The sequence below is a fragment of the Lissotriton helveticus genome, chromosome 7, assembly GCF_964261635.1.
Source record: "Lissotriton helveticus chromosome 7, aLisHel1.1, whole genome shotgun sequence".
In the NCBI taxonomy this organism is placed as follows: Eukaryota; Metazoa; Chordata; class Amphibia; order Caudata; family Salamandridae; genus Lissotriton; species Lissotriton helveticus.
The window spans coordinates 1,045,800,740-1,045,828,598 of NC_136068.1; the positions used below are offsets into that span (position 1 = coordinate 1,045,800,740).

The 27,859-nt window shown below is 44.4% G+C and overlaps 1 protein-coding gene across 2 annotated transcripts in view; it reads right to left on the bottom strand.

The window, feature by feature from the left end:
• Positions 1-781: 781 nt before the first annotated feature.
• The window catches only part of LOC144769708 (uncharacterized), a 687,018-nt gene continuing 659,940 nt past the window's right edge, over positions 782-27,859 (bottom strand). For both annotated transcript variants that reach the window (XM_078653889.1, XM_078653890.1), the window contains exons 6-7: positions 4,525-4,717; positions 782-3,700 (exon numbers count right to left, since the gene is read on the bottom strand). In XM_078653889.1, the coding sequence (XP_078510015.1) occupies positions 3,396-3,700; positions 4,525-4,717 (498 nt within the window). In that variant the 3' untranslated portion in view covers positions 782-3,395. The remainder of the gene's footprint in view (positions 3,701-4,524; positions 4,718-27,859) is intronic.

Below are 27,859 nucleotides of genomic sequence, written 5' to 3' on the forward strand. Positions count from 1 at the left end.
GGTTCCGTCATGGCCCCGCCCGCTCAATAGAACGCGCCGCGCAGGCGCGAAGTAAGCACCGCACAGGCGCGTCGGGCGGGCCATGACGGAACCGCTCCGTCTTCAGCACAGCGCCACCGCGGCTGATGACGGAGCGGTTCCGTCATCAGCATGGAAAAGGTTAAATGCAACTGATGCAAAGCATGAGTATGATCCAACCTGTCTGACTTTGTAATTTTAACAGTACAAAGTATTCTACACACACTTTGGCCATTCCATGCATGCACCCTGTTTAGAGCATGCATGATTCCCATAGAAGTGATATTTTTACATAAGAAAGTTCAGTAAACTGCATGCAGAAGTTTTGCATCGTTTAGAGACTTAAATATACCATTAGTTAAAAAAAAATATTTTACACATTTTGCAGTTTTCAAATGGAGGGAAACATTATGTGTAGTTATGGAACTGATATGGTGCAGATTGGTACTTATGTATGCATATATTTCTTTCTAATGCCTTTGGTTCATTGGCAACCAGACCAGACCCCTGGTATAACATATATTGTCCCATGACTTTAACTATATAAAGTGTAGGAAAATTAGCCAAATATGGCTATCCCATTTTAGCTTGACTTCTGTGAAAAACGCTTGTCAAAAATTAAGGGAGATATGGATTTAAGGGATTTTCTTCTGGGGCTACATCATGTGAAATTAAGATTATATATACCTTGATAAATGCTGCTGTAAAAAAGAGCTGGCATATTCTGATGGAGAAGCTGCAGAAAGAATTGGTGAAACTGATAAACAATTCAAAGAAGGTTTACAAGGATTGACAATGGCTTACAAACACATATAAAATGCATACCTCAACCATTATTTCTAAATATTTTAAAAGAAGATTTGAGACTATTGCAACAAGGGCAGGCTGAGACGAAATCAATAAACTATTGAACTGGGCACTGGAAACTAAACAAAATATTTAAGTAACATGGAAGCTTATAAACACATCAGCCTTGTTTTCTCTGTATAATTTGACCTCAACCTAGACAATGATCTCCAGAGAGGCTTTGTACAATCTTTACAGGCTATGGAGAGCACTACATTCTCTAGAGCAGAGGATCCACTCCTTATGTGGCTCTTGTACGGAGTTACTTCCTTGACAATCACTACTTTAATTTCTATGATTGTCAAAAACACACATCCTTGGGTTGGTGTGAAAAAATGCACAATACCTTTCTACAACATTCCTGGAAGTTTCCTTTTGAATCCAGCTGTTTGATAAAAGATAAAGCTACATTCATCAGAATGTGCATGTCCTGACCCACTAGGTGACATACTCCTTTGTGATTCTATAATTTTGTACAACACTTGCTACACTTTGAGGCACATCCTTGCTTGTAATTTGCATGTAGTACCAACCCCATTAATTCCCTCTTATCATACTCTTAGCAGATGGTTCATATTTAATTAGAACAAATGAATCTTGCTGTGGATTGACTACGGGTCGAAAAACAGTAGACTGCTGTGGTATAAAATTCTATCCACTATATACGATTATGTTCCAAAGCTAATATAGAGTCACCATCAACAAGTGCCAGACCAGAAGATTTCTGCTTTTACTGATTACATTGGAGTTGTTCTGCAAGATACCTCAACTTAGTCTTAAGCAACACCATTGACGCCATTTACACCATACTTGCCTATGATATCAACATGTTAATTTTTTCAGATACTTGTGGTTTATACACCATGATCAACATCTGAAGATAATTCATAAATCCTCATTGAAGCTGAAAGATGTTTGATTTTCCACTACAAGACAAACATCTTTATTTGTGACAAGATGTTGCAAGTTTGAGAATATCCAGGTGATTTTTTTTAACATAGATTTAAGCGGGTCAATTAGAAGCAACGATTATATGATCATATAATCATTATTATAGTTCAATCATATTTATGCCTTTTTAACACTTTTTTTAAATCAATTGTAGACCTCTGTAATAATCATTACAGGAAATATGTTTATATCCCGTTAAAAAAAAAAATGTTGTTATTGTGCATAAGTATGCATATATAAATTCAAATCACAGCCTGAGTTATAATTCCAAAGGCTACACGGAAGGCACGTCGAATTCTCTTTGCAGTCTATGGCGCAGGAGCAGGAGACGATGTTTCTTTACTAAATACCGTTTCCATTGGTTAAAAAGGAATAGAGGTGTGAACTGTCTATAAAACTCGAATAGGCATCTTTTCAGTGATAATATTAGCTTAGTTAGCTAAGGGAAATGAGGGACTGGGATGTAGAAGACCCTTACAAAACCATCCTATTGTTGCAATATTTTCTGTTGTGCAGCCTGCTCATCAATCACATTGTCGCTAATATGTTTATTTTTCATTACCACCATTCATATTGTGTGCAATAGAATAGGATTTTAATTTCAATAAAATTATTTGTAACTTACTAGTGTTTTTACTTGTGTCTACCCATGATGAAAGAGAGTTGAATTCCATAACTAATTCCAGTGAAGTTTCATAGGAATTATTGTTACCAAACATGCAACTCACTCAAGTAATGCTCTCTCAGTTGTGTGTGGGGGGAGGGGGAGGGGTTGCAGTCAAATGTGTCCTTTCTTTTGTGCTCTCACAATGACTAAGTCCATGGTGCCAGAGTGTCTAGAGAACTCGCTGCTTGAATATGTTCTGGAAGGTCCATAGAACGTATCGCTAGGTAGGTGCTTCTATCTCTCTGAGCTTCTGCTGTTAGTCAATGATATTTTCACAAATGTTAAATACGTCTGTAGGAGAAATATATTCTGCAAATTTGTTAGAAAACCAGGTATGCTCTGATAAAAATGTGAGGGAAAAAATATGATTGTCCTTTTCAAAGAATAATAGACTGGTGTCTATATGTGGAGAAGACAAACAACTGGGAGACAATTTAAGTAATCAGGCCTTGCTTCCTACCCTTCAGAGACCTAAATATTTCCTCTGGTCAGATTTGCTCTCAAAGAAAATATTTATTCTCTTTTAAATTAAATGTACTGAAAGTGGAGAAAGTACCTCCGGTTTCAGAGTAACTACAGACCATATGAAGGAAACTGAACACACCAGTGTCTGAAAGTCTTAATACCCCTTTGCACTTTTTTTTCTTTTTCCTCTTATGCTGCTGGAAGAAAATCTTTAAAGTCAAAATAATAAGATATCTTGAAGCAACAAAAAACAACTTAGATGAGCCTTTAACAAATCTCGTTGGGATGGTCACAGTCACATGATACTTCCCATCACGATTTCAGCTCCGCTTTATCATTTGAACAGCAGCTGTTCCCTGTCACATGATCCTAATCTCTTCCCCATTGTGTGTCTTTGTGTATGATTGTCAATTCTTATCACCCTCACACTATTCGCCACTCTTTTGAGTTAAACGATACCCAGCTCGGTGCTGTACTTTTGTACCACAAACTTCAGCTTGTTCAGTGCCATCTCTGTATCCTCTTCTGATATGTTGCGGTACCACACCAGACGCACTGTGCGTTTATACATCACAAACATCCGAACTTTCACCCCTCGTCCAAGCTCAAGGATTTCGGCCTCGCTCACATCCCACATCCTGTCACAGAACTCCTGCGGGGAGATTCGGGGCTCATCGACTGTTAACATAACCATATTGGTCTCGACCGATTGGAGATCCACAGAGCAAACAGGAGAGGCCAGCTGCTGTACACCTGCAAAGAGAGGGAGACATAAAAGACTGTTTCACAGGAACCACGATTTCCACCCTGTTACCATTGGCACTGCATCCTAAAAGCATTCAGGAAATGTTTATAATAACTCAGCATTTCTGTCGTCTTTGTTGTATCCTGGGGTGCTATTATTTATGCTGTACCAGTGGAACCCTGCTTGAGTGATGAAAGATGGAATGTTGGGAGTGGGAACTCACAGTTGGAGAAGGGCTGAGTGCCTAGCTGGGTGCTCCTGGTGGGGCTAATAACTACTGTACTACTATGCTGTTACCAACCTGAATAAATCCTCCTGAAATACTATTACCAGCGTCGTCTTGGTTACTACAGTCTTCTAAACTCACTCATTGGTTCCACCTCATCTGGCATCGCTCAACGGTCTTATCCCATCTTGTAACCATTGTGTGCAGCAGTTTCATCTTACAATTAGTCATCTATTCCATGCCATCAGTCAATCACTCAAGGTTTGTATCCCATCCGACAATCACTCTGTAACCGCATTGCGTCAAAACAATAATTCAATTCTTCAAGCCCATTCAATAATCTCTCAGGTCTTTGATTCTATCCCACACTCAATGCCTTCATCCCATCCTAGAGTCAATCAAGACTTCAGTCACATTTTTATAGGAATCACTCAAACTTGTTTCCTCATCGTACAATTATCTTGCACTTCCGTCTTCTCTGACAATGACTTAGTACTTTAGCCCCATTTTACAATTACCCAGTGCTTCCATCGTATTCTGCAACCCCAGCTTATAACATGCTTAGTTTCTTGTTGAAAGTCACAATGTTTTTCAAACCCTTCTCACCTGTGGCAAATTTCTTGGCTCTATGATGATCCTTTCTCAGTGTGTCTTCTGCCTGTGATAGCGCCAAGAGGCCAGCAGCAGCAAGTATTCCAGCCTGGCGCATTCCACCACCTAGTACCTTTCGTGCACGTAGACATTCCTTAATAAACTCCTTGCGGCCACCAATGGCAGCCCCCACAGGACCTCCCAATCCCTGAATTGTCAAAGGAGAAGACATGTTAGTGCAGCAAAAAACATGTCAACCTACATTCTATTCTCAACTGCCCCTATCAGCTATTCACCAAATTTCTCACCCGGCTACTGCCCTTTACATATTAGAATTTAGAATCCTGTGGTCACAGGTACCTTGCTCAACATTCCTGCATGAATACTACAGTTACCACCTGTCCCTGGTTCATTCCCCATGAGACTTTCACCTGATTTCCTGCACCTTTTCTTTTGCTACAGATGAAAGCCTTTATCTATCTTAGGAGCTAGTGCAAATGAAACACTAAAGTTCCTCGATTTGCAATTAAAGATGCATCTATGAGCCCCAGAATCCAAACTTCCTGATTTTTTTCTTTTGCGGCAAAGAAAATCATACTTAATCTAATTGGATCCCTTATTCAATATTCTATTTATTTATTAGCTGGTCGATCCATACCTTCATGGAGTCAGAGCACTTTATAGAAAGTAGTTTGTTTAATTGTTACTGTAAGATATGTTCAGAACATACAAACCTGAGTTGCAATGGAACCTCTAAATCAAGGTTCAGGTCTAAATCATGTTACGTAGCAGTTAGAAGCATGGTGGGGAAGGGTAGGGTTCAGTTCCCTTACAGGGTGTCACAGAAAGGATTTGTACATAGTTCAGGTTGGGAGAGAGTTCCAAATCTTTATAGCACTTCCTGTGAGTGATTAAGCAAGTGTATGCGGTTTCTTGATTAGAGTAGTTTCTAGGTGCAAGGAGTTTGTGCTTCTCATGGGCTTAGGGGATCCTGAGGCCATGGATTGTTGGATAGATATTTGGGGGTTCCTGTGACTAGTGATTTATATATGATGCAGCCCAGCTTGAAGATGAATCTTATTTCAGGTGGCTGTAAAGTTCAGGAACGATATGTTCAACACTTTTGGTGCCCGAGACAAGCCTTGCTGCAGCACAGAGAAATGCCTTTAAGGGAGTGAGGTGAATCTTAGGAATCCCAGCAAGTAGAGACACTTCGTGGTCCAGTCTAGAGAGAATCAGGCTTTGAACCAATGTTTTAAAAGTAGATTGGCACTTTTTGCTTGTGTGTTTATGTGTGCTTGCAAGATATCTTGTCTAGGGTGATGCAGAGAGTTTTCATACAATCAAGAGCTAGAGATTGTATCCTAGAATGTTGAGCAGGTCAAGCTATGATTGAGTTGGGGTGGATGTATGTGGGGTGAGAGAAGGAGAAATTCTGTTTTGAGTGGGTTCAGTTTGAGTTGACAATCCGTTATCCATGATTGGTCGGCTAGGATGAATGTTAGGGGTGTTTTGTCTTCAGCTGAGGATATCCTGAAGTATAGGTGGGTGTCGTCAGTGTAAAGATGGTGGGAAGTATTGGTGTGACTCTGGACAGAGCAGAGTGCTTACATGTAGAGGCTGAAAAGAGTAGGTAAGAGAATGGAGCCCTGAGGAACACCTTGATCAATGACACAGAGGTCTGTGCGTGTGTGTTGTTGATTTCTTTTGCTGGCTTCAGTATTTGAGAAAAGAGTACAACCATCTAAGGACTTTGCCCTCTAGTCGCAAGGCAACCTTTACATGTTTGATGTTGATTGAGTGATTGACCATATCACGTGTTGCAGAAAGGTTTAGAAGGATGTGAAGTCATGAACCTCCATTGTCCAAGAAACGTAGATGTTGATCAGTTATTTACAGCACGGCTGTCTCTGTGCTGCAGCCTTCTCTGAAGCCTGATTGAAGGGTGTTGTGAAGATATTTTTCACGTATATGCGGATTGCATTGTGAGGCAACACAGCCCTCGATGACTTAGGTGAGGAAGGGGAGCACTGTTACTGGGTTAAAGATGTTTAGGTAATTTTGAAAGGGTGTTGCTTGCCCTAGTTTCAGCGAGTTAGGTAGCATACAATCTTTTAGTGAATCATTGATGATTTTGGTCCAGTAGGGGCTTATAGAGACACTTCTGTTTTTTAGAAGGGTGACCGTGGATTTGATATGGGATGGTGTACAAAATGATCTTTGTTACTTTGGGGTCTCAGTCTGGTGTAGAGGATGGGGTAGCTACTACGGAAGACCCGACCTTTATCTTCTCTTTGAAGAACTGTGCAAATTCCTCACTGTTTTCTTTGGTGTTGCTCAATAAGAGGAGGGGCTACAGGATTTGTGGCTTGTCTGACAATCTCGAAACAATTCTTTGCTTTGTTTTTGGCTTGCCCTATTTCTGAACTATTCTCATCACAAAATGAGACAGTTAGGGAGCCTGTACCTACATGTGTAAAGAGCTCTATTCTATAGGTTCATTTAAAATAGTGTGAAATACCCCTGGGCTGATCTCCATCAGGTCAGCAATCTCTGCCTCTCACCCGAGCACGATGATGCCTCTTGCAACGCGTCGATCCTTTTGGTCGAAGAAGACCCTTCAAGACCCCCAGGCCTGTTGCTTTGAGATGTCATGTAGGAGCGCAGAAAATACTCCAGACCTCTTCAGCACCCAGTACCTCAAGGGAGAACATTATCCTGAGCCTTTGGCCGCTGACAAGGGGGCTTTCTTGCACAAAGAAAGTTTAATTTCCAACCTAGAGATTGAAGATCTCCCACCGGCTCAACAGGTTGTGAGTACAGTTCCCTCTTGACACTGCTTCGAGCTTCCACGCCACAAGGAGCATTCTGCCGCTTTGGACCCACAGAAGCAGGCTTCTAGGTCGCCACTGCCTTCGGGCCATGGTCTGCACTGACAGTCAACTATGGATATCACGTGCAGCAGCAGCTCGGCACCAGAGAAAATATTAAGACCGAAGCCCTTGGTGCCTCCCGCTCCCGGCTCGGCACCAACCAAACCATTGCATCCGAAACCGTCAGTCTCGAAGTACAAGTTGGTGTTGATATCTGTGCCAAAACACTTGCCTCTGATTGGAAGACCAACCCACGAACCAGTCGAACTGGTCCTCCAGAAACTTCAAGACCAGCGCGATGCTTGACAAAAGCAGATAGTCATCCACCCTCAAACGCTGCATTCTCACATAGCCGCCGATGCCAGATCCTAGCTCTTCCAAAAGACAGCTCAGTTTTGAAGAAGTTCTTGAGCCCCCTCCTCATCCAAAGCAGCATAAAAAGTAAGATAAAGCCATCAGTCTTCTGCTGAACCACTGGACTGCCTCCACCTTTTTCGCTCCACCAAGACCCCCACCATCACTTTCCCCTCCACCTTCTTTACCTGACCCACTATCCTACACTCCACAGGGGTCACTACACTCTGACAGAGGGGGACATACAGGGGGGTACACATATGAAGTATCCCCACAGGGAGATCCCTGGGACTCGTATTATACTGATCCCGTCCTCTACGGCATATCCCTGCCAGGCAAGACTTTAGTCTTTCCAAGCACTGCCGCTTCTTTTCAGCCAAATGAACTGGTCATGGTCAGCAATGATGGCATCCTGCATCGCCATAGTACCCCACAAAAAATTGTACATGCATCTTCCGCAAGAATGCTTAATGCGGCAGTGATCTCAAAAGGAGGGTCACTGGAAATATCAATTGTTGATCAGCCACTGTACACATCAGTCTCTGCAGTGGTGGAACACCAACAACTTGCTACGGGGGGGGGGGGGACTTTTCTCGACCCAGATCTGCAGATCACTGTCACAATGGACGCATTCTTCAGTGGGTGGGGGATTCAATTACAAAACCTGACTGTCCAGGACCATTGGAGTCCCATTCACAGAGACCTCCACACCAACTATCTAGAACTGCTAGCTGTCCATCTAGCTCTCAAGGCCTTTTAAACTACATAGTGGGCAATATAATCCTAGATCAGACAGACAACATGACAGTCAAGTACCACATTCAGAAGCAGGGGTGCACCCACTCCCCTCGGGCTTTCTCAGTTAGCTCAGTCCGTCTAGCACTGAGCTCTCATCCACAGGATCCACCTGTTGGTGGAATACCTCCCAGGAGTGGACAATTACTTTGCCGGCCTTCTCAGCAGGACGTGGCAACAAGTCTACGAGTGGCAACTCTAATCGGCAATCCTTCTTTGCTACTTCCAGCGATGGGGGTTTCCGGACATGGACTTCTTTACCACAGCAGAATATGTAAAATATCCAAACAGAACTTCTAGTTTCCCACATCCACAGTCCATGAGCAATGCACTAGGGATGAACTGGTCAATGTTACTTGCCTATGCTTTTCCACCTGCCCCCATTTCATTCCTGATTCGGAAGCGGACACTGACCTCCCTCACCCTCATGGCTCCCACCTGGGCCCAAAAACCATGGTTCACCGTTCTCATCGAGCTTTTGGTGGTTTCATATGAGAGACTCCCCAGCAGGTCAGACCTTCTCACGCAGAAACCATGAAGAAATCAGACAACCGAACCCAAGAGTCTCAACCGTGTGATTTCAAAGAAAGATTTCAGATGGGTGGTACTTGAAAAGGTAACGGGCAACCCCAACCAATTAACCAAGAAGCTGCTATACTATGAACGTGCTTATAAAGACCAAGAGCAACCCATGGATAGCGAAGGACCAGGGGTATGTAATATTTATAAAGGAACAAGAGTCCTTCATCACAAACATGTAAACAAGAGGATACAATAGGGATACAATGATACCTATATATATATTTTGTCCAGTGGAAAGTATAAATCATTTATTAACAATAATATCAAACAATGGGTGGGAGAAGAAAACAAACAATCAGTCAATACGGACTTAAAAAGACTCAGGCATTTGTAAGAGGCACAATAAACTACATAGGTTTAGTCACAATTCAATAGTACTACTGCCCTTGTGTGCATTACTGTCATCATTACAATAGGGTCAGTGTACAGGAGTTGATGACGTTTCAATCCATACAAGATCATAGGTTAATCATCAGGATATAGAAAATAGCATGCCCGAAAGATTCATTACAATTTTGTTAAGAAACATCAACTGAAATGCAAAAGGGGAAATGTGAGGGAAGAACAGAAGAAAGAGGCAATACAATTATTAGCCAATTAGTAGGGATGCTAATAACCTCATCCGTCCATGCATTGTGTCTAGGACCAGTAAATAGTGGGTCCTGTGCAAGAGTGGGTGGGCCCCGTAGGGTACCGCCAGAGAAGTGAGACTTAAATACCTGAATGAATAATTCTCGACAGGCTCAATGAAGGGTTTCAAGACCAATTGGGCAAGAGTAAGCTTCAATAGGCTGTGTAAGGGAAGAAAAGCAGTGATTTGAGATACGTGCAGTGTGTTGGAAAAAACAAGCGAAATTCAAAAAATTGTAATAAAAAAAGTTAATATTACATTGAAGAAGTTGCTTGTGAATAAGGTACCTGAATTGGCCAGAGGTAAAGACTCAATGGAGCTAAAATGGTAGTCATGCGAGAAGCAGGGGGATTCCTGTTTGTGTAGAAGCCTGGCCACAAGCTCTAAAACACATGAGAAGTGCCTAGAAAGTACTATTGAGACTGAATTGTCTGTAGAAACATTGCATACACTGGCTGTACAGGGCAAGAGAACCGACTTGACCCAGGACCGGCGCTAGGCATGGGCGGCTGCCCAGGGCCCCAAACTCAGCTCATTAACATGGGGCCTCGCAAAAGTGTTCCCCCACCACATCCTAGGCCTCGCACCTATGGTGCAGCACTGCAAGGCCCAGGGAAGGGATGCCTCTCACCAGGGCTTCGAAGGCATGTGTAGGAATAGGGGAAGAGGCCCACTTCCCCTGTGCATCGCAGTACTGGGCCATGGCTGCTAAGCCCCAGGGGCCTCATTTATGGGAAATGATGCATCGCTGCGTGAAAGCAGCGATGCGTCACTTCTCAGTGCGCACTCCTTGCGACATACCTGATGCGTCATATTTAATGTATGATGCATCATGTCGCAAGGAGTTGCAGATACGTCAGTATTTCTGACGTATCTGTAAGCGCAAAAGTGACGCATTGCTGGAGTGTGTCACAAAAGTGACGCAACTCCAGCAATGCTTCCTTTCACATGGGGCAAGCCCCATGTGAAAGGGCTTGCGTCATTCTTACGCCTGCTGTGAGGCAGGCGCAAGATTTTGACGCAACGGTGTCCTAGAAGTGACGCAGTGAAATCTCATAGATTTTACTGCGTCACTTCTACGAAGCTTTTTGCGGGAAACGCCCCCCCTGCATACATTATACCTGACGCAGGTATAATGTAGCGCAGGGGTTTACAAAGTGACGCATCTGCTTAGATGCGTCACTTTGTAAATAGAGCGCAACAGGAGGCATGTTTTTCGCCGCCGATGCGTCACAAAAAGTGACACATCTGAAGCGCAAAACTGACGCAAGGCCTCATAGATGAGGCCCCCGGAGGGGGCCCCATTTCCCCAGGCCTTGCAGCCCCACATGTAACTTGAGGCCCGTCTGCATTTGACCTGTGATTGGGGATGCCGTCCACATCCTATTCCAAAGCCAATTAGCCCGCATTTTGGGGTCTGGCAGTTTTAACGATTCAAAAAGACAAGCACCTCTCACTCTTTCAGATGCTGATAAGCTGTGAAAGAGATGCTTGTCAGTGGCAGATAGGGAGGAGCTGGAGCACAGGGGGGGTCATGAACCATCCAGGGTCAGGAGCACCTTCAGTAATTTAGATGCAAATATCTTTGAATGATAAAATGAAACCCATTTTCTTCTGCACTTTTCATATAGTGCAAACTAGGCCAAAAGGTATTGGAGTGCTTTATATGAGCACCAGTTACGTTACGCATGGACATATTCTTTTTTTTAGGTACAGTGAGATTAAGTGATTTGCGAGAATCACACGATGAGACAAGGTCAAGACTAGAGCCTGATTTCTCAGTTCCAAAGTCAGCAGCTCTGAAGTAACGCCACATCTTCTCCCCTCCTCTACCCATGCTACCTCTTCGGGGAGTAATCTTTTAATGTATATTTGTTACATTAAAGCTGTTTCAAAGTGCTGCCATGCTGTCAAATCAGTGGACGGGACACAAAGAAAAAATTATTTGCCCAGCATCAAACAGTTCTTTAAATCAGTAGAGCAAGGACTGTAGTGTACTCCTACTTGGGGAAAATGCTATATATTTACCCCTGTACTGCATTTAGGTGACTATGCCATGTGATTGGGCACCAAGGTAATATCCAGTCCATTTATTAAATCACACTGACTAGTAGTTTTTACACAGACTCAAAATACTCTCAATCTTCTCAAAAAGGGAGCAATAAATTCAGAAAAGTGATTGCCCAAGAGCACGCAATTTGAAGGAGGGAAAAAAACTTCTCCTGCTGGTTCCACATTTCCAACTAGTCGACCAGACCACAACTGGTGTGTCAGTGATTCTGATGGCAAGACGAAGGGGCTGACCCTCATATGGAATTGATACTTTGTTATGGACTCTGCCCAGCTTTAGAACACAGTGTTTATTTCTATCATAAAGCTGAGATTAGTTGTCAAATATACATGGCTAATATCCTGGTCCAGTGTAACCACTGGACCAGGTCCTGTGGCAGAGGGTACTTACTGGACTTTATGTGTGGTAGCTATTTACCACTGGTGTTTCAAACATAGAGACTATTTTATTCTAATTGAAAACCAGAGTTTATTTTCTAAACTCAAAATTGGCCAAAGCGAGCAGTCATGGCTTACTCCAGGAGGTGGTAAAGGGATTAGAACTCAACTATAATATGAAGATAATCAAGCTTGATAAACTCAATCCCCAGCTGAGTTATCTTTTAACAAGGCCTGCTTTAGAGGGAGGGATTTAGAACAAAACCCCCAAAATCCACTATGTGACTCATAGTGCCACTATTTCCCAATGCACATCTTCTGATGCCTCTACACATGCAATATGCCTCCACACCTGCATTGTGTCTCCAAAGGCAAAAACTGACCTGTGAAGTGATAATGGAAAATTTACCCTCACAGCAATAGCTGGGGACTAAGACTGCGAGGCCCTGGGAAGGGGACTCTCCTTTTCTGGGCCTTGCAGCACCAAACCATAGATTTGATATCAGGGGCAGTAGACCACATCCCATGGGCCATGAAGCACTAGACCATAGCTGAAAGGCTAAGGGGATGGAACCACCCTCCCCTTTGCCTTGCAGCTCGGGCTGATGGCGGGGTGGTCCACATCTTGAACCCATGGTATAGCACTGAAAGGCCTTGCGTGGGCCCCTCTCCCCTGGGCCTGAGAGCCATGGTTCAGTGCTGGTAGGCCCATGGGTCTATCCTAATCCTCTCAATGCTACACCATGACTGAGAGGCACATCAGAGGGGAGCGAGTTGTGTGGGCCCTCACCCCTGGGTCCAATTACATTTTTCTCACAGTGCTGGACCCAGGCCCTGTGCATGTGTCTGTAACAGGGGAATAGCAATCAGTAGTGCAGCAGGTGCCGTGAGACCAGGCTCAGGCATATTAAGAGTCCAATGTTCCCATAGTATGGCTTTACTGTACTGTGCAGCCAGTGGACGAGGGTGAAGGATGTTTTCGCTCTGCACCATAGCACCATTGCTGTGCTATGTCCCTCTCTTTCATGGGCCTCACAGCCATGTTCAAGAGTTGTGAGGCCTGCGAAAGGCCCTCCCTCCCCTGGACATCACAGCCAAGGTTGGACACACACAGGAGGAGGCACCCACCTATGAGCTTCGCAGCACTGGAACATTGCCATGAGGCTCATGGATCCTCTCTCAGGGGTTCTAGCTAACAATAGTGCAGCAGGTGCAGTGGCACCAAGGCTCAGGTCTTTTAGGGACCCAATGCACCCAAATTATGGCTGCGTTTTACTGTCTGTCGTCCTTTTCTCGCATCAGGGTCCATGGTGAAATTACTATGTCACTGGTTCCTTCTCCCGTGCACCGCACAGCCATGATCCAGAGCTGCTTTGCAGCTCACGCAAGGCCCACCCTCCCCTAGGCCTCACTGTCATCGCCCAATGCTGAGAGGCCCAAAGGAGGGAGTCTGCTGCCCTGGGCTTTGCAGCACAGATTCATGAATACCATGCTCAGGGCAAGAGGCGACATCTGAAGGCATAGCTATCAACAGTGTAGGAAGTGCAATGGTACCATAGTTTTGTGGGGTTATGTGTCAAATGCACCCAAATAATGGCTGTATTTTACTGTTCAGTCAGTGACCAGAGGGTAGTGAGGAGTCACAATTTACCTTGCTTGAACCACGGCTGGCCTGCTCTCCTACACCTTGCAGCCACAATTCTATTCTGCGAGGTCCAAGCGTCATTCTCTCCCTTGGACATTACGACCATGGTCCAATGCTCTGAGGCCTTCCAAAGTAGGGAGGCAGGCAGCAGGATTGTTCTTCATTTTAGATATTTGTCCTGCAGCCATCCTGTTGGTGACAAATGTCCAACTTTTTTTGGTTGCCAAGGGACTGATGTAGGCAAACATTCTAATAAATTGGGGGTGCAAACAAATAGTTTAGATGGCAAGGCTGAAGCTGCTCATCCCAGTAGGATGTCACAATTCTGTCTCTGGGAACACTCACTACACCGAAGTGGCCAGCATTTGCTAACATGACGACTGGGAGGCAAGACTTGTACAACAACACTAGTATAATATATTTCTATGTTTCTATTAGTTTTAATATATTTTACTTTTGTTTTATTAATATCTGCACCAAGAAAGTTGCTTCTTGCAAAGCAGTTCAACAGTAGTCAATTGATGGCACTTCCTGTGATGTCCTTTTATGTGATGTCATGCTGTATACAAATTAGAGGGGCCCCACATATTTCTTTTATGCCCTGGGCCCCAAAAATCCAAGGACCTGCCCTGACCCGACCCGAATCGGAGTCTGAAATGTAATGATGGCCCAAGCGGAAGAATGCCCATGAGCTAAAGAGGGGGGGGCGAAAAAGGAACTAATGCACCCGCCAACAGCCCTGTGACGCCTGGTGTGCACAACCTGGCAGGACCGCGTCGACTCCACATCTCCAGTGATACTAAGGTAAGCACACAGCCAGCTTGGGGTGCACTTTTAAATCATCTCTACTACTTTCTATTTCTTCTGCACTGTAATTCATACCTTGACGGCTCCCGCAGCAGCTCATGGACATTCTCCTGTAGCTCGGCCTTATTTTCCTGTATTTGACACGGCCAGTGCAACTCAGATTTGTTGGACTGTGCTGCTCCCACCCGCCACCAACCCCTTTCTTTATTTAAATTATATGCGCTCAAATTCGTTCTTTTTTCACTCCCCTCTTTAGCTCATGGGCATTCTCCCGTTCGGGCCATCATTACATTTCAGACTCCGATACAGGGAAGAACGGGTCGTTTCTCTTGCCCCGTATGGCTAATCTATGCAATTTTACTGCTGACAATTCAGTCTGAGTAGTTCCTTCCAAGCACTTCACCTTGGACTTAGAGCTTCTGGCCAGGCGTTACATGGACAGGAATCCCCCTGCTTCTCGCATGACTACCATTTTGCCTATCTGGCCAATTCAAGAACCTAGTTCACCAGCAAGTTCTTTAATTTAATTCTTACTATTTTTTAAATTATTTTTGAATTTTACTTGTTTTTCCTAAGTATGGCATGTATCTCAAATCACTGTTTTCCTTCCCTTACATAGCTTTTCAAGCTTACCCCAGCCCAATTGGTCTTGAAACCCTTTATTGGGCCTGTCGAGAATGATTAGTTCAGGTATTTAACTCCGACTTCTCGGGCAGTAACCACGGGGTCCACCCACTCTTGTATGTGACCCACAGTTGACTGGTCTTAAACACATAATGCATCCCACCTTTGGCTTGGATGGATGAGGTAATCGGCATCGCTACTAATTGGCAACTAATTTTCTCACCTCTTTCTTCTGTCCTTCCTTCCTCCCCTTTCTCCTTTTCTGTTGATGTTTATAAAATTGTAATCAATCTCTTGGGCATGCTATGTTCAATGCCCTGATGATGATCCTATGATCTTGTATGAATCAAATCGTCGTCGACTCCTGTGCTCTGACTCTACTGTAATGATGACAATAATGCACACAAGGGCAGTGGTACTATTGATTTGTGACTAAAACTACATAGTTGATTGTGTCACATACAAATGCCTGAGTCTTTTTAAGTCAGTTTTGACTGATTGCTTGTTTTTTTTTTCCCAACCATTGTTTGATAGTATTGTAAATAAATGATTTATACTTGTCCACTGGACAAAATATATATATAGGTTTCATTGTATCCTTAAGTTTACATGTTTGTGATGAGGTACTCTTGTTCTTTTATAAATAAAGCTATACTATGAACAGCATTGACCAAGCTGCTTAGTGACAGGTAAACATGGGTGAAAGATGAAATTGCCTGGAATCAGTTAAAATCTAACATAAGCTGTACGTCGCAGTGTTGAGTGACACTGACAGACTGCATATACCATGACCTCAAGGTGCAATGTATACACCATATTTCTAGTGCAGCGACTGAGCACCACTCTAAAAACAAATGGGGATAGGGTATGGACTACAATTCCCTTCCCATGACCACCAGGGTGATACGTCTCGCACGACAACCAAGTGGTACGAAAGTGGGAGGATGCAGAAATAAAAGGCCTGTTCGGCTAGGAGTCGGGTGCCTGACGCAGCTGAGGAGACCCTACTGGGTGCAGAATGCCAATGCTTTTCCTTTGGAGTAGTGACTATACCTTGTTCAATATCTCGGATAACCAAATAGAAAACTAGGTAGAGCAACCAGTACTTTAAGACCAGATATTGACACTCCTGAGGCGGAAGCCGGGAGAGACACTCGTGTTTTTTAAAAATACTGTAACTTTGAAATATTGTTTTTACCTGTATGTTTGAAGCTTTCTGGGCACTTTCACCTTAAAATCCATCGGGCTAATCCCGCACGGCGGATGTAAGCGCTGCCGCGGGTGGGGACATTCAGTCATCGCCGCCATTACTCGACCAGCCCACAGGCCACGCCCACTGACGTGAGGCCACGCCCCTTTCTTCCTACTTAAGCCGCGCTGAGTACAAGCCCGCGCTTGAGGATATTGACACTCCTGAGGCGGAAGCCGGGAGAGACACTCGTGTTTTTTAAAAATACTGTAACTTTGAAATATTGTTTTTGCCTGTATGTTTGAAGCTTTCTGGGCACTTTCACCTTAAAATCCATCGGGCTAATCCCGCGCAGCGGATGTAAGCGCTGCCGCGGGTGGGGACATTCAGTCATCGCCGCCATTACTCGACCAGCCCACAGGCCACGCCCACTGACATGAGGCCACGCCCCTTTCCCCATCCTACAAAAATGTGCATATGTCGGACGCGCAGCGGGCGAGCGCAGCGGTCAGCGCGCCAAAGGCGCGTCTAAGGCAAGCCCGTCTGCGCTCGTCCGCGGCCGGACGGGGCCAGGGGCACAGCACCATGCCCATTCTGTTTCTTATTCCCCTGAAACACTGTGCGCATACCAAGGCCCTTGGGACCTGAACCAGGTAGCACTGAGTCACATTATTGATGCTGGGATTCTAAACACTCATCCCCTATCTTCAACTCCAACCAATCGACCTCTATCAGCTCGGCCTCCCATTTGCCCTAGCTTTTCCCCCTCTCAAACAACTGACACTCCAACCATCTCTGCTTTCCTACTAAACACTCGGTCGGCTGTAAAACATCATCTCGACCTGTTTATCTTCCTGGACACTCAGAAACCCAACCTACTATTCCTCACGGAAACCTGGTTTTGCCAGGACTCCCTGCCCAACTTGCTTGCGGCCCTGCCCTCGTCCTACTATGCTCTCCGAGCAGACCGACCCACCGGCAAAGCAGAGGGGGGGGGGGGTGGCTCTAATCATCCGCTCTGACCTACATTTTCAAGTATTACCCCACCCTCCAATCCCAGCAGTGGACTATCTAGTCGTCCGTTCTAACTCTTTTCAGACACCCATTACGTGTGTTTTGATGTATCGCCCCCCAAAAAAATATGCTGCACTTTCTACCAGCTTTCCAGGACTTGCTAGCTACATTAGCTGTGAACAACTCGGCGGTCCTGGTACTTGGTGACTTCAATTTCTGGCCATCTGACCCAGCTGAAGACTCCCCTTCCAGAGATTTCACGGAATCTGAACTTTATATCTCATATCCACACTCCTACCCATGTCCAGGGTCATACCTTAGACCAAGTTTGGTCTCTCAATATCCCCATCGTTGCTCCTACTGTGACCCCCCTGTTTATGGTCTGACCACCACTGGATTTCCTTTTCCTTGAATTTAAGTTTGTCCACAAAACCCTCATTGCCCAAAAACATCTGGGCTTGTAACTGGGGCAAAGTTGACATCCCATCACTCTGCTCCTCTTGTCCAGCCATAGAGGAACAAGCCACACTGTCTCAAGCAGAAACTCTTAACAAATGGCTGTCCAACGCCTGTGATCAAGTGGCCCCCCTGAGACGTATTAGGGTAAGACGTGCCCACGACGTCAACAAATGGTTTAGTCCTGAGCTTAAGGAGAAAAAACTAGCTGTCCGCCGTGCAGAACGTGCCTGGAGATGCACCTACTGCACCGCCTCTAAATCATCGTACTCCTCCATTCAGGCTGAGTACAAGAAAGCCATCTTAGATGCAAAATCCTGCTATTTTTCTAACAAAATCCTCCGGGCAGAGAACCAACCCAGAGAAATTTTCGCCACAGTTTTTGAACTGGCCTCTTCGGCTAGGACCACCTCTAAGCCGGTACCCTCCCAGTCCCTGTGTGACTCGCTGGACAACTTTTTTATCAACAAAATTGGAGATATTAAGGCCAACATCCCCTCCCCTTCCCCAGTTTTCGTAAACCCCAATTCGCCACCCAATACCTATCACTTTGATCAAATAGCCCCCCTGTCTAAAGAAACCTTTCTCTCCCTGCTTCCTTGCGTCAAATCTGGTTCTCCTTCTGACATCTGTCCAGCCTACATCTTGCGCGACATTTTCCGAACCTACCCGATCCCTGCCCTTACCTTTCTCAACGAGACCCTTAAGTCAGGAACTGTCCCCCCTTGTCATAAATCTGCCACCATCATCCCAATTTTAAAAAAACCGGGTGCAGATCCTACAGCTCTAGCAAATTATCGGCCCATCTCCCTTCTTCCCTATCTAGCCAAAGTCCTCGAACGCCACGTCACCAAAGTCCTCAGCTCTTTCATCGAGGACAGCGGCTTTCTTGCTCCTTGCCAAGCAGGGTTCCGCCCTCTCTATTTCACTGAAAAAATTGTAGTCTCGGTTTTAGACACACTTAGAGAGGGGCTAGACGCTAACCTCCCACAGGCACTGGTTCTCCTTGACTTGTCGGCCGCCTTCGACACGGTGGACCACACCATCCTCCTTTCCTGTGTCGAGGTGGCAGGCATTGGAGGTTCAGCCCTGGCCTGGCTCAGCTCCTTTTTGAGCGATCACTCACAGGCAGTCCATCTGGCGAATTTCACCTCCCAAGCCCGCAAGGTACAATGTGGCATCCCTCAGGGATCTTCTCTTTCCCCTCTTCTCTTTAATCTGTACATCTTTCCGCTCATTTCTGCCTTACAGAGGATGGAGGTCATGGTGTTTAATTACGCCGATGACCTCCAGCTCATCTTTAACCTTTCTAATTCTTCTGACTCTATCTATAATTTTCAGTCAGTGATGGTCTTTATCAGGGATTGGATGAGCTCCAACCACCTCAAGCTCAACCCTGATACGACCAAACTCCTCCTCACTGGCGGCAAACTCAACCCTTGGTCTCCTATCTTTTGGCCCCCTTCTTTTGGTTCCTCCCCTTCTCCTTCTTCCTCTGTTAAGACACTGGGAATTACCCATAACCAACAACTCACCTTACACTCTCAGATCAGCACGGTGGTTTCCTCCTGTTTCTTTACTTTGCGCACCATCCGGAAAATCTCACGTTTCTTTTCCTTCTCTGCTCTTAAATTGATCCTGATGGCTATGGTCCTTTCCCGTTTAGACTACGGGAACGTCCTGTATAATGGTGCCCCTGCGTATGCCATCCGACGGCTCCAACTGGTGCAAAACCAAGCTGCCCGCCTAGCCTATGGCATACCCAAATCAAACCATACCACTCCCCTCCTAAAATCCCACAATTGGCTCCCTATCAGAGAGAGGGCCCTCTTCAAGATAGGATGCATTACCTTTCAGGCCCTCGCAGGAACAGCTCCAGCGTTCATCAAGTCCAAAATCAAACCTTATATCCCCAGCAGACAACTGCGCTCTACTTCTCTGTCACTCTTGGTGGTACCCAGGTTCAAGAAGAGCAGAATGGGAGGCTCCAACTTCTCCGTCCTCGCGCCACAATTTTGGAACTCTCTTCCTCTTCATATGAGATCTAAAACATCCTACCTGGAGTTCCGCAGCACCCTAAAAACCTTTCTGTTTTCACAGGCTTTTAAAATCGAATCCTTTTCCCCGTCCAACTCAGGAATCACTCTCCTCAACAGCGCCATGAAACCGCTTGGTGTACGAGCGCTAAATAAATATCTTTAAATTCAAAATCTTTAAATTCAATACTGGGGCATGCACTAGGAGTAATGAAAGAAATGGGAGAAGTGGGATAAGCGTATTGTATCAACTGTTGTGGACAGAACGCTGGGGGTCGTGTTAACAAAGAGACTTACTGGTATTGGCTCTGGAATAGTAATATTACCAGAATGAATACTGGTATTGGCTCTGGACTAGTAATATTACCAGAATTAATACTATCAGTTGATAAATATAGAACATTATGGGGCACATGCATCAACCTATTTAGGAAGTGCAAACGGTGCGAATCGGTAAATTCGGCCGTTTGCACTTCCTAAATAAGTTTTTGGGATGCATAAAACAATTTTTGAAAATCCGCATTTTTTTGCAATTCCTAAAAATGCGAATGGATTTAAGGAATCGCATTTGTGCGATTCCTTAAATGCAATGCATGAATTTTTTAACAAATGCGAATTTTGAAATAGGAAGTGCAAATTAACACGAGGTTGACCCTCGTGTTAATTTGCGAAATTCTGAAAAAAGCACAAAAATGCATTTTGGAAAGTGTCATGTTACACACACACATGTCCTTTGGACATGTGTGTGTGAAACTTGCACTAAAACAAACATTTCAAGGGTGCATGGGGGGGTCCTTTGGACCCCCCTCAGCACCCTTGCAATGCATCAACAAAATGTCATTCGTAAAAGAAAAATTCGCAAAAAGGCATTGATTCCTATGGGCCTCTAGGCCCATAGGAATCAATGTAATGCCATTCCTTAATTGCGATTCGCAATTAAGGAATCGCAATTTCCGAAAATTAAGAAATCCTAAAAACCTTTAGGATTTCTTGATGCATAGGATTTTGCAATTCCTAAATTGCGATTCCTTAATTTTCGCAATTTAGGAAGTGGAAAATCCTTCAATGATGCATGTGCCCCAAAGAGATTTCATGTAAGAGACCGTGAGTATGAAAGTGGATGTGGATATTTTCTGAATGCAGTAGACTGACATATCCTAAACATCAATAAAGAGTGCGACAACAAGGTAGCGTCCCCTCTCTCCAAGACGATGAGTTCCATCTAAAACCTAAATACGGTGAGTTGTAACATCTCATGAGTTAAACATCCACACTTAGTCATATATATGGCAACGGATATTTGTACCACGTGGTCATATATATGAGCAGCGGCCTGGCTTTATGGTGAGCAGTGACAACATAGTAGATGGTGTAACTTCACATTTCAACACAGAGTGTGCATGCAATGCTGTTTACACATTTCTGAATGGTGAGTTGTCTCAACTGCACATGAGACAATGGTCTTTTTTTAATGTTTTTGTGCATGCAATACAAGGCTACAGAGTGAACAATGAATGTTTATTCTTTCTGACATCCTACAGGTTTTGCTGTCACGAATCACACACTTTTAGGAACACAGAAGGGTAGACAGGGAGGTCTAGTGGCTTTGATGAAAGCAGAGTGACCAGTTAGGCAGATGTTGTAATTTGGCTGAAACATGTTAGCAAATTGAGGATGCAAGAAAACATTGGCTTTCCCCAAGGCACCCTAGATATTCTGTTTTTTAATAATGGTCTGGGTTCCCAGCAATAAAGATAATTCAGGGTATTCCCTTACCCATTTTTGTAACTCTTACTGGATTTCCATATTTGTCCAGAAATATAGATATAAGAGCTCCCAGAATCGGTTGAGCCCACCAAGGTTGTAACTCACCTACCTTGTTGAGGGCAGACACCTATGATGAAGCATGCTAGCATTTGGTGTATGGTGTCTTCTCATTATTTTAAATTATCCTGTAGGATAGAGCTCTTTACACATGTAGGTACAGGCTCCCTAGCTTTCTAATTCTGTGGTGAAAATAGTTGTGACTTTTTGGGAGGAGGTGCGGGTGGTATGTGTTAATACCTCTCATACTCTTTTGGTGGAACATGATTGTCCTCAATCTGCCCTGAATTCTTTGATTTTAGCAACAGATATGTTTTGTTGCCAATGTGCTCATGGTATACGGATTCAAATTTTGTAGTGGAAGGAGATTGGTGCCACATGTGTTTAGTGGCTCTGAGCAGTATTCTTGCATCGTTGAACTATTTGTTGTACTACGGGGGTGAGTACTTTAGACTTTGAAGTGCAGAATCCTTTAGTATTTCCGTCATAGATTTATTGTAGTGCTTCACTGATGACTCAATTTATGTATCCTCATTCAGGTTGGGGAGGGTCAAGGCCACTTTCGATTCGAGAGAGGGTATGTCAATGAATTTTGTGTCTGATCCAGATTTTAAGTCTACTAGGTTGACTGTTGGTTACGGTTTTGGAGTCAGAGATAGAGAAGTGCATAAGAAGTTGGTGTTACCAGTTCTAGAGTGATAGGAGTTAAAATTTTCAACATCTTACTTCACTATTATTAGATGGAGGAAGGAGTCTTTATTATGTTTTGCAGAACTGTTCGAGATCAAATTTAGAGAGCAGTGTGGACAGCGGTGAGACCTGGGTGTCTCCCCAGTGAAGATTGAAATCCACTAAGAAAAGATGGTATGGTGTAATAGGGGAGCGTGTCATAAGCAAATCAAAGGGTTCATCCGAGAAGGTTGGATTTTGGCTAGGAAAGTGATAGATTATATGGCTGTTTTGGTGAGAGTGTTCTCTATCATTTTCAGTTCAATTGATAGATACTCAAAGGTTTTAGCAGGCGCTTTAAAAAAAGTTTTTGATCCTAGTGGGATTTTGTGAATGATGGCCACACCGCCTCCTGTTTTTCCTTCACCTTCAAATTTGGAGGAAAGAGTAGTCAGTTGGGACAAGGGAACCAGTTATCGATTGAGCGGATTGATTCAGCCATATTTCTGTCAGGAAGAATACATAGTTTCACAAAATTCGAGTATATTGAAAAAAACAAACCTATGGGGGAACTAGAATTCAACGAAAGTTTGTTGTAATTACCTTGCTAGAAAAAAGACTCTTTTTCTAGAGACCTCTCACCCACAAGGGTTTCCCCAAGGTGGCATGCTTCATCATTAGGGTTCCTCTCAATCCTCTATGGATAGAGGTATGCTGCAACTTGCAAACTATGTCGGAACACTTAGTTATGGACTATGTGAGGTGCAGTGATGTGGAGTGAAAGGAAAATAAGTCTTTAACATACTTAACTAGTGAACTACTATTTTATTCCCGCCCCTAGCTGGTATGGTTAAAAACCGGGATTACCAGGGAAACCTGATCTTAATGAGTTTGGTTCCCCTCGTATTGCGCAATAACTAAGTGCTCCAACGTAGTTCGCAAGTTACAGCAAGCCTCAATCTGTAGAGGATTGCGAGGAACCCCAATGATGGGGAATCCCTGCTGGGTGAGGGGTCTCTAGAAAAACAGTCTTTTTTCTAGTAAGGTGATTACAAAAACGTTCACTGAATCCTAGTTCCCCCATAGGTTAGTTTTTTGCGCTATACTCAAATTTTGTGAAACTATATACAGTAAGGAGGGTAAACCAAGCCTTAACCTCTACTTCCCCCGTTTTTTTGGTTGTAGGAAACATATATAGAAATGATTAGATAAAGTTAAATCTGCTATCTCTATGCAAGGTTTCGTGACAGGTGTGTAAGATGTATTTGAGGGATGAACTGAGTGTTATTCTGAACGAGCTAGTGATTGTGATCACATTCACCAAGATTTTCAGGTTTGGCTCCTTTTTGTTATGGACATGCACTGTGTTTCATAGGTCTGTGGATTCTTGTGGGACTAGAGTAAATGCTAACATGCAATTTGGGGAGGGAGAGGGTTGTAATATTTAAGTAGGTCCTAAATGCCATCTCCGAAGGTCCAGTGTTGGTCTTCTGCAGTAAGTTTGGAGGGTTTTCAGAATGAGTGAGTGACGTTGGTTGTGGTTTGGGAAGGTCAGTTGTGAGGCATTTAATTTATAACATATGCATATCTATTCTCTACTGGTTGAGTATAGGTGTCTAGAAGGGAGATTGTTTCCTTCGAGGGAGATTGTTTCCTTCGGTGTAGATAACTGGCTCTATTAATTATCTATCACCTCCTGGATGACGGACAATTGCCTGAAATTAAATACTGACAAAACAGAGGTGATGTTCTTTATTCAACCTTCACCCCCACCGGCTGATCTCTGGTGGCCGACGCAGTTGAATACCTCTCCTACCCCTGTCTCCTCAGTCAGAAATTTAGGTTTCAAATTCAACTCAAAATTGTCGGCCAAGGCTCAGATTGGTCAAGTTTCCAGAGCATGCTTCTGGAAACTCAAAACCATGCGAAGATTTCTTCATCTTGCTGATGGAATGTCGGGCCACTAAAGTCCATGCCCTTATTACGTCAGAGCTTTTCCAGCATTCAAAGACGCCCGGTTTCCGCACACAAGCATCTTTGGGTTCCCGGGCAGGGCACAGAATAGGTGCGTAAGGAGGGCGATTGAGCTTGATGAAGTTAGTAGAAATGCCGGCTCTGAGCAATGACTTGTTTCTTTCTCAAAACCTGCACGCCGTTTTTTTTATTTGCTTTTTTGTCTCCCCCCATTTACCTACCTCCAGAGATTGATTTTGACATATGCTAACGACCCTGACGGGATCCATGGGGTAGGACATATCAATGTCCCATGTAAGCCTGGAACTTTAGTTCCTTCTCCTCTTTGTTTGTCCTCCTTGAAACGCCACTATGTTGTGGTGTTACATTACATTTCATGATCTCCAAACAAACTTCATTATTTTCTCTCCTCAAATAACGGATGTAACAGTAATCACTGAAACCTCCACTCTACAATGATTATGTGTGGCCAGATAGTCTTTTTACCACGGTTTCCTTGTCAGAGGCGTGGGTGCGCAACACAAGAGCACAATAATTGGAATAATAGGCACCATAGTCTGGATAGCTTAACCCGTTTACCACGGTGGCAATTCCGCCACATTGCGGTGGGTTTAATGAGTGGGCGGGTCCACGTCAGCCAACGGACGTGCGCAGCACTACGAAGGTAGTGCGCATGACGGCCATTGCCCGACAGAAGCACACAAGGGGTTAACAAATGGCACGGATGAAAGCACGGTTGTTCGCACCAGGTTGAATAATGCCTTTCAGTGTGTGAATTACTGTTTACTGTTATCTGTTCTTGTCTTTTAAAGATTACAATTGATTACTTTTCAGAGAATCCTGAGAGGGAAAACTGTAAGTTTGCGGTTTTATTTGACACAGGGACGGGTGCACTTTAGCATGTGCATACCTCTTGTGTCATTCTTGGTCCTGACAAAGCCTCGCGGTTATGCACACAGAGGCTGAAACATGTAGACTGTAGTTTTGTCACTTTTTACACTTCTTGAATGTCACGGGCCAAATTACACCTGACAGGACATCCTCCTTGCTTTTAAACTTGCCTTATTACTCCAATTAAAAGTTTAGGGAATAATAAATGCAATTTGATAGATTTTTTCACCACTACTCAAGTTGCACTATCAAAAAAACAGCTCCGCTGTAATCAGGCATTGTAGCACACCCGAGAAGCATTCGGCCATGCGGGTGGGGACCCTATGATGAAGCATGTCACCAACTAGGTTGGTGAGTGTGGGTTCTTTTTAAAGAAATTCTTCTTTTCCTCCTTTCATTCAATACGCTATTTATTACATCATGTGGAATAACTCCCTCTATTGTTGATATTTTTAAATCTTTTGGTCACATTTTGGATAAGTTGTGAGGGTATGCAATTCTGTAAAAATAGTAGTCTTTTTTTGGACAAGATTACTAAAGGGTTGGGAACGATTCCAATGTGCCAAGAGGTGGTGTGTTTATGGACTACATTTAAATGTATTAAGATGAATGCAAGACCTCTGTAGGGGTATAGGTGATATGGAACAGAGGAGCAGATAAGCTTATTCATAGAGATTGTGGACATATAAACCCTGCTGGACATATATGTATAAGTCCGGAACTTCATGATTTATAAGGCTCATAATTCCTACTTCCTTGGGAGAGAGAACATGTTCATTCAGCAGAGTTTATGTGTTGAACAGTGAGGCTTTTTTTGTGGGAAGTGGGGCTTGTCTTGGTGATCATTCAGAGACAGCAAGGGAAGGAGGTCCTGTGTACCCGATATATACCCAACTCCTGCTGATCCATTCAATTTTCAGTTGTGAGGTATAGTTCCTTCCAAGAGTTTGGGGAGGACAATATGGCCACCATGCTGGGTTAACCCAACAGCTCTCTGCTGTGTAGGAACTGGGACAAGGAGGTGGCTACCGGACTAGAGCAGTTACACTTCTTCCTGCCAAGGAAGGGTCAACGGGCGAGCCACGACTGAAAGAATAGGCCAACTCAGGCGATCTTCTGGCACAGCCTTTTTGTTGGTACAGGGGTGCACTCGTTTCTGAGCTCCCATGTAGATTGAGGACCCAGAGACAAGCATGTGGCTGATGAACAAGTTACTTACCTTTGGTCATGATATATCTGTAAGAAACATCAATTAGTTATATATTCCTTACCTTTAGACATGGCTGGAACATCAGGGCATATACCTGGTGGTTCAAAACCTGGCAGGTTCACTGAACGCCAGGGCCGACGAACTCAGCCGCAGGTGCAAGATGGATCCCAAATAGCGGCTTCACTTGGAGGTGGTTCAAGGTCTCTTTCGACAGTGGGGAGAGGCTTGGTTAGATCTATTCGCCACCGAAGAGAACACGCAAAGTCAGTAGTTCTGAGCAATGGAATTTCCAAGGCGGCACTCGCTAGGCGACGTTTTTCATCACGAGTGGATTGGCGGTCTGCTGTACGCCTTTCCGCCTATACCACTTCTGCCCTAAGTACTGAAGAAGATCAGGCACGACCGGGCCCAAGTCATCCTTGTGGCTCCGGATTGGGCACAAAGAGTCTGGTATCCAGAGCTGCTCAACATGGCCATCAATCCTCCGACCCATCTGCCTCTTCTCTAGCAAAGAAGAAACCTCCAGTGGGGCTGCGTTCCCATTGCACCAGGGTGACGGCAGCAGCTGCTGCTCTGGGACGAGGCGTTGCTCTGAATGACATCTGCATGGCAGCTCGTGGGCTTTGTTGCACACTTTTACAAAACACTACTATCTTTACAGTCAAGTCCTGAGAGATGGCTTCTTTGGCAGTTCTGTTCTCCAGGACTTTCTGGTGTGATCTTGATTTGCAGACCCACCTCCAGGGTTGGTGTTGCTGGGGTATCTATTCTAAGGTAAGGAGTCTATAACTAATGTGTTTCTTTCAGATGAGCAAGTTACTTACCTTCGGTAACGATATATCCGTAAGAAACATAAGGTAGTTATTGATTCCTTACCGCCCCACCCATCCTCTCCGTTCTGCAAACTGATGTCTAGCGTTATGGATATCCTTTCAGGGCCCTAGTTTTGTGCAACAGTGGTCAGTGTTTTGCATAGCTCTGCATCTCTGATGCGGAAAGTCGTGTACAGAACTGACGTCAGCGCGCGAGGGCGGCATCTAAGTACCTACTGCAACATCATCCCGGTGACACGACGCCAACGACGAACGCGTGGCCGACCGACGCCCCCTTCGAATGCGAAGAGGTACTACTGACGAAAAACTTTCCGGATCCAGTCTGACGCCTGGGGTTAATTCTAAGGTAAGGAATCTATAACTAACGTGTTTCTTTCAGATTCATGGTGCAGGAAGGCAGTGCACACCATGCCACCATTATCAATCTACTGATCGGGCAGTTGAGTGCGGGTAACCTGGACCTCTGTCTGGCTCACAACCTACAGCTCTGCGGGG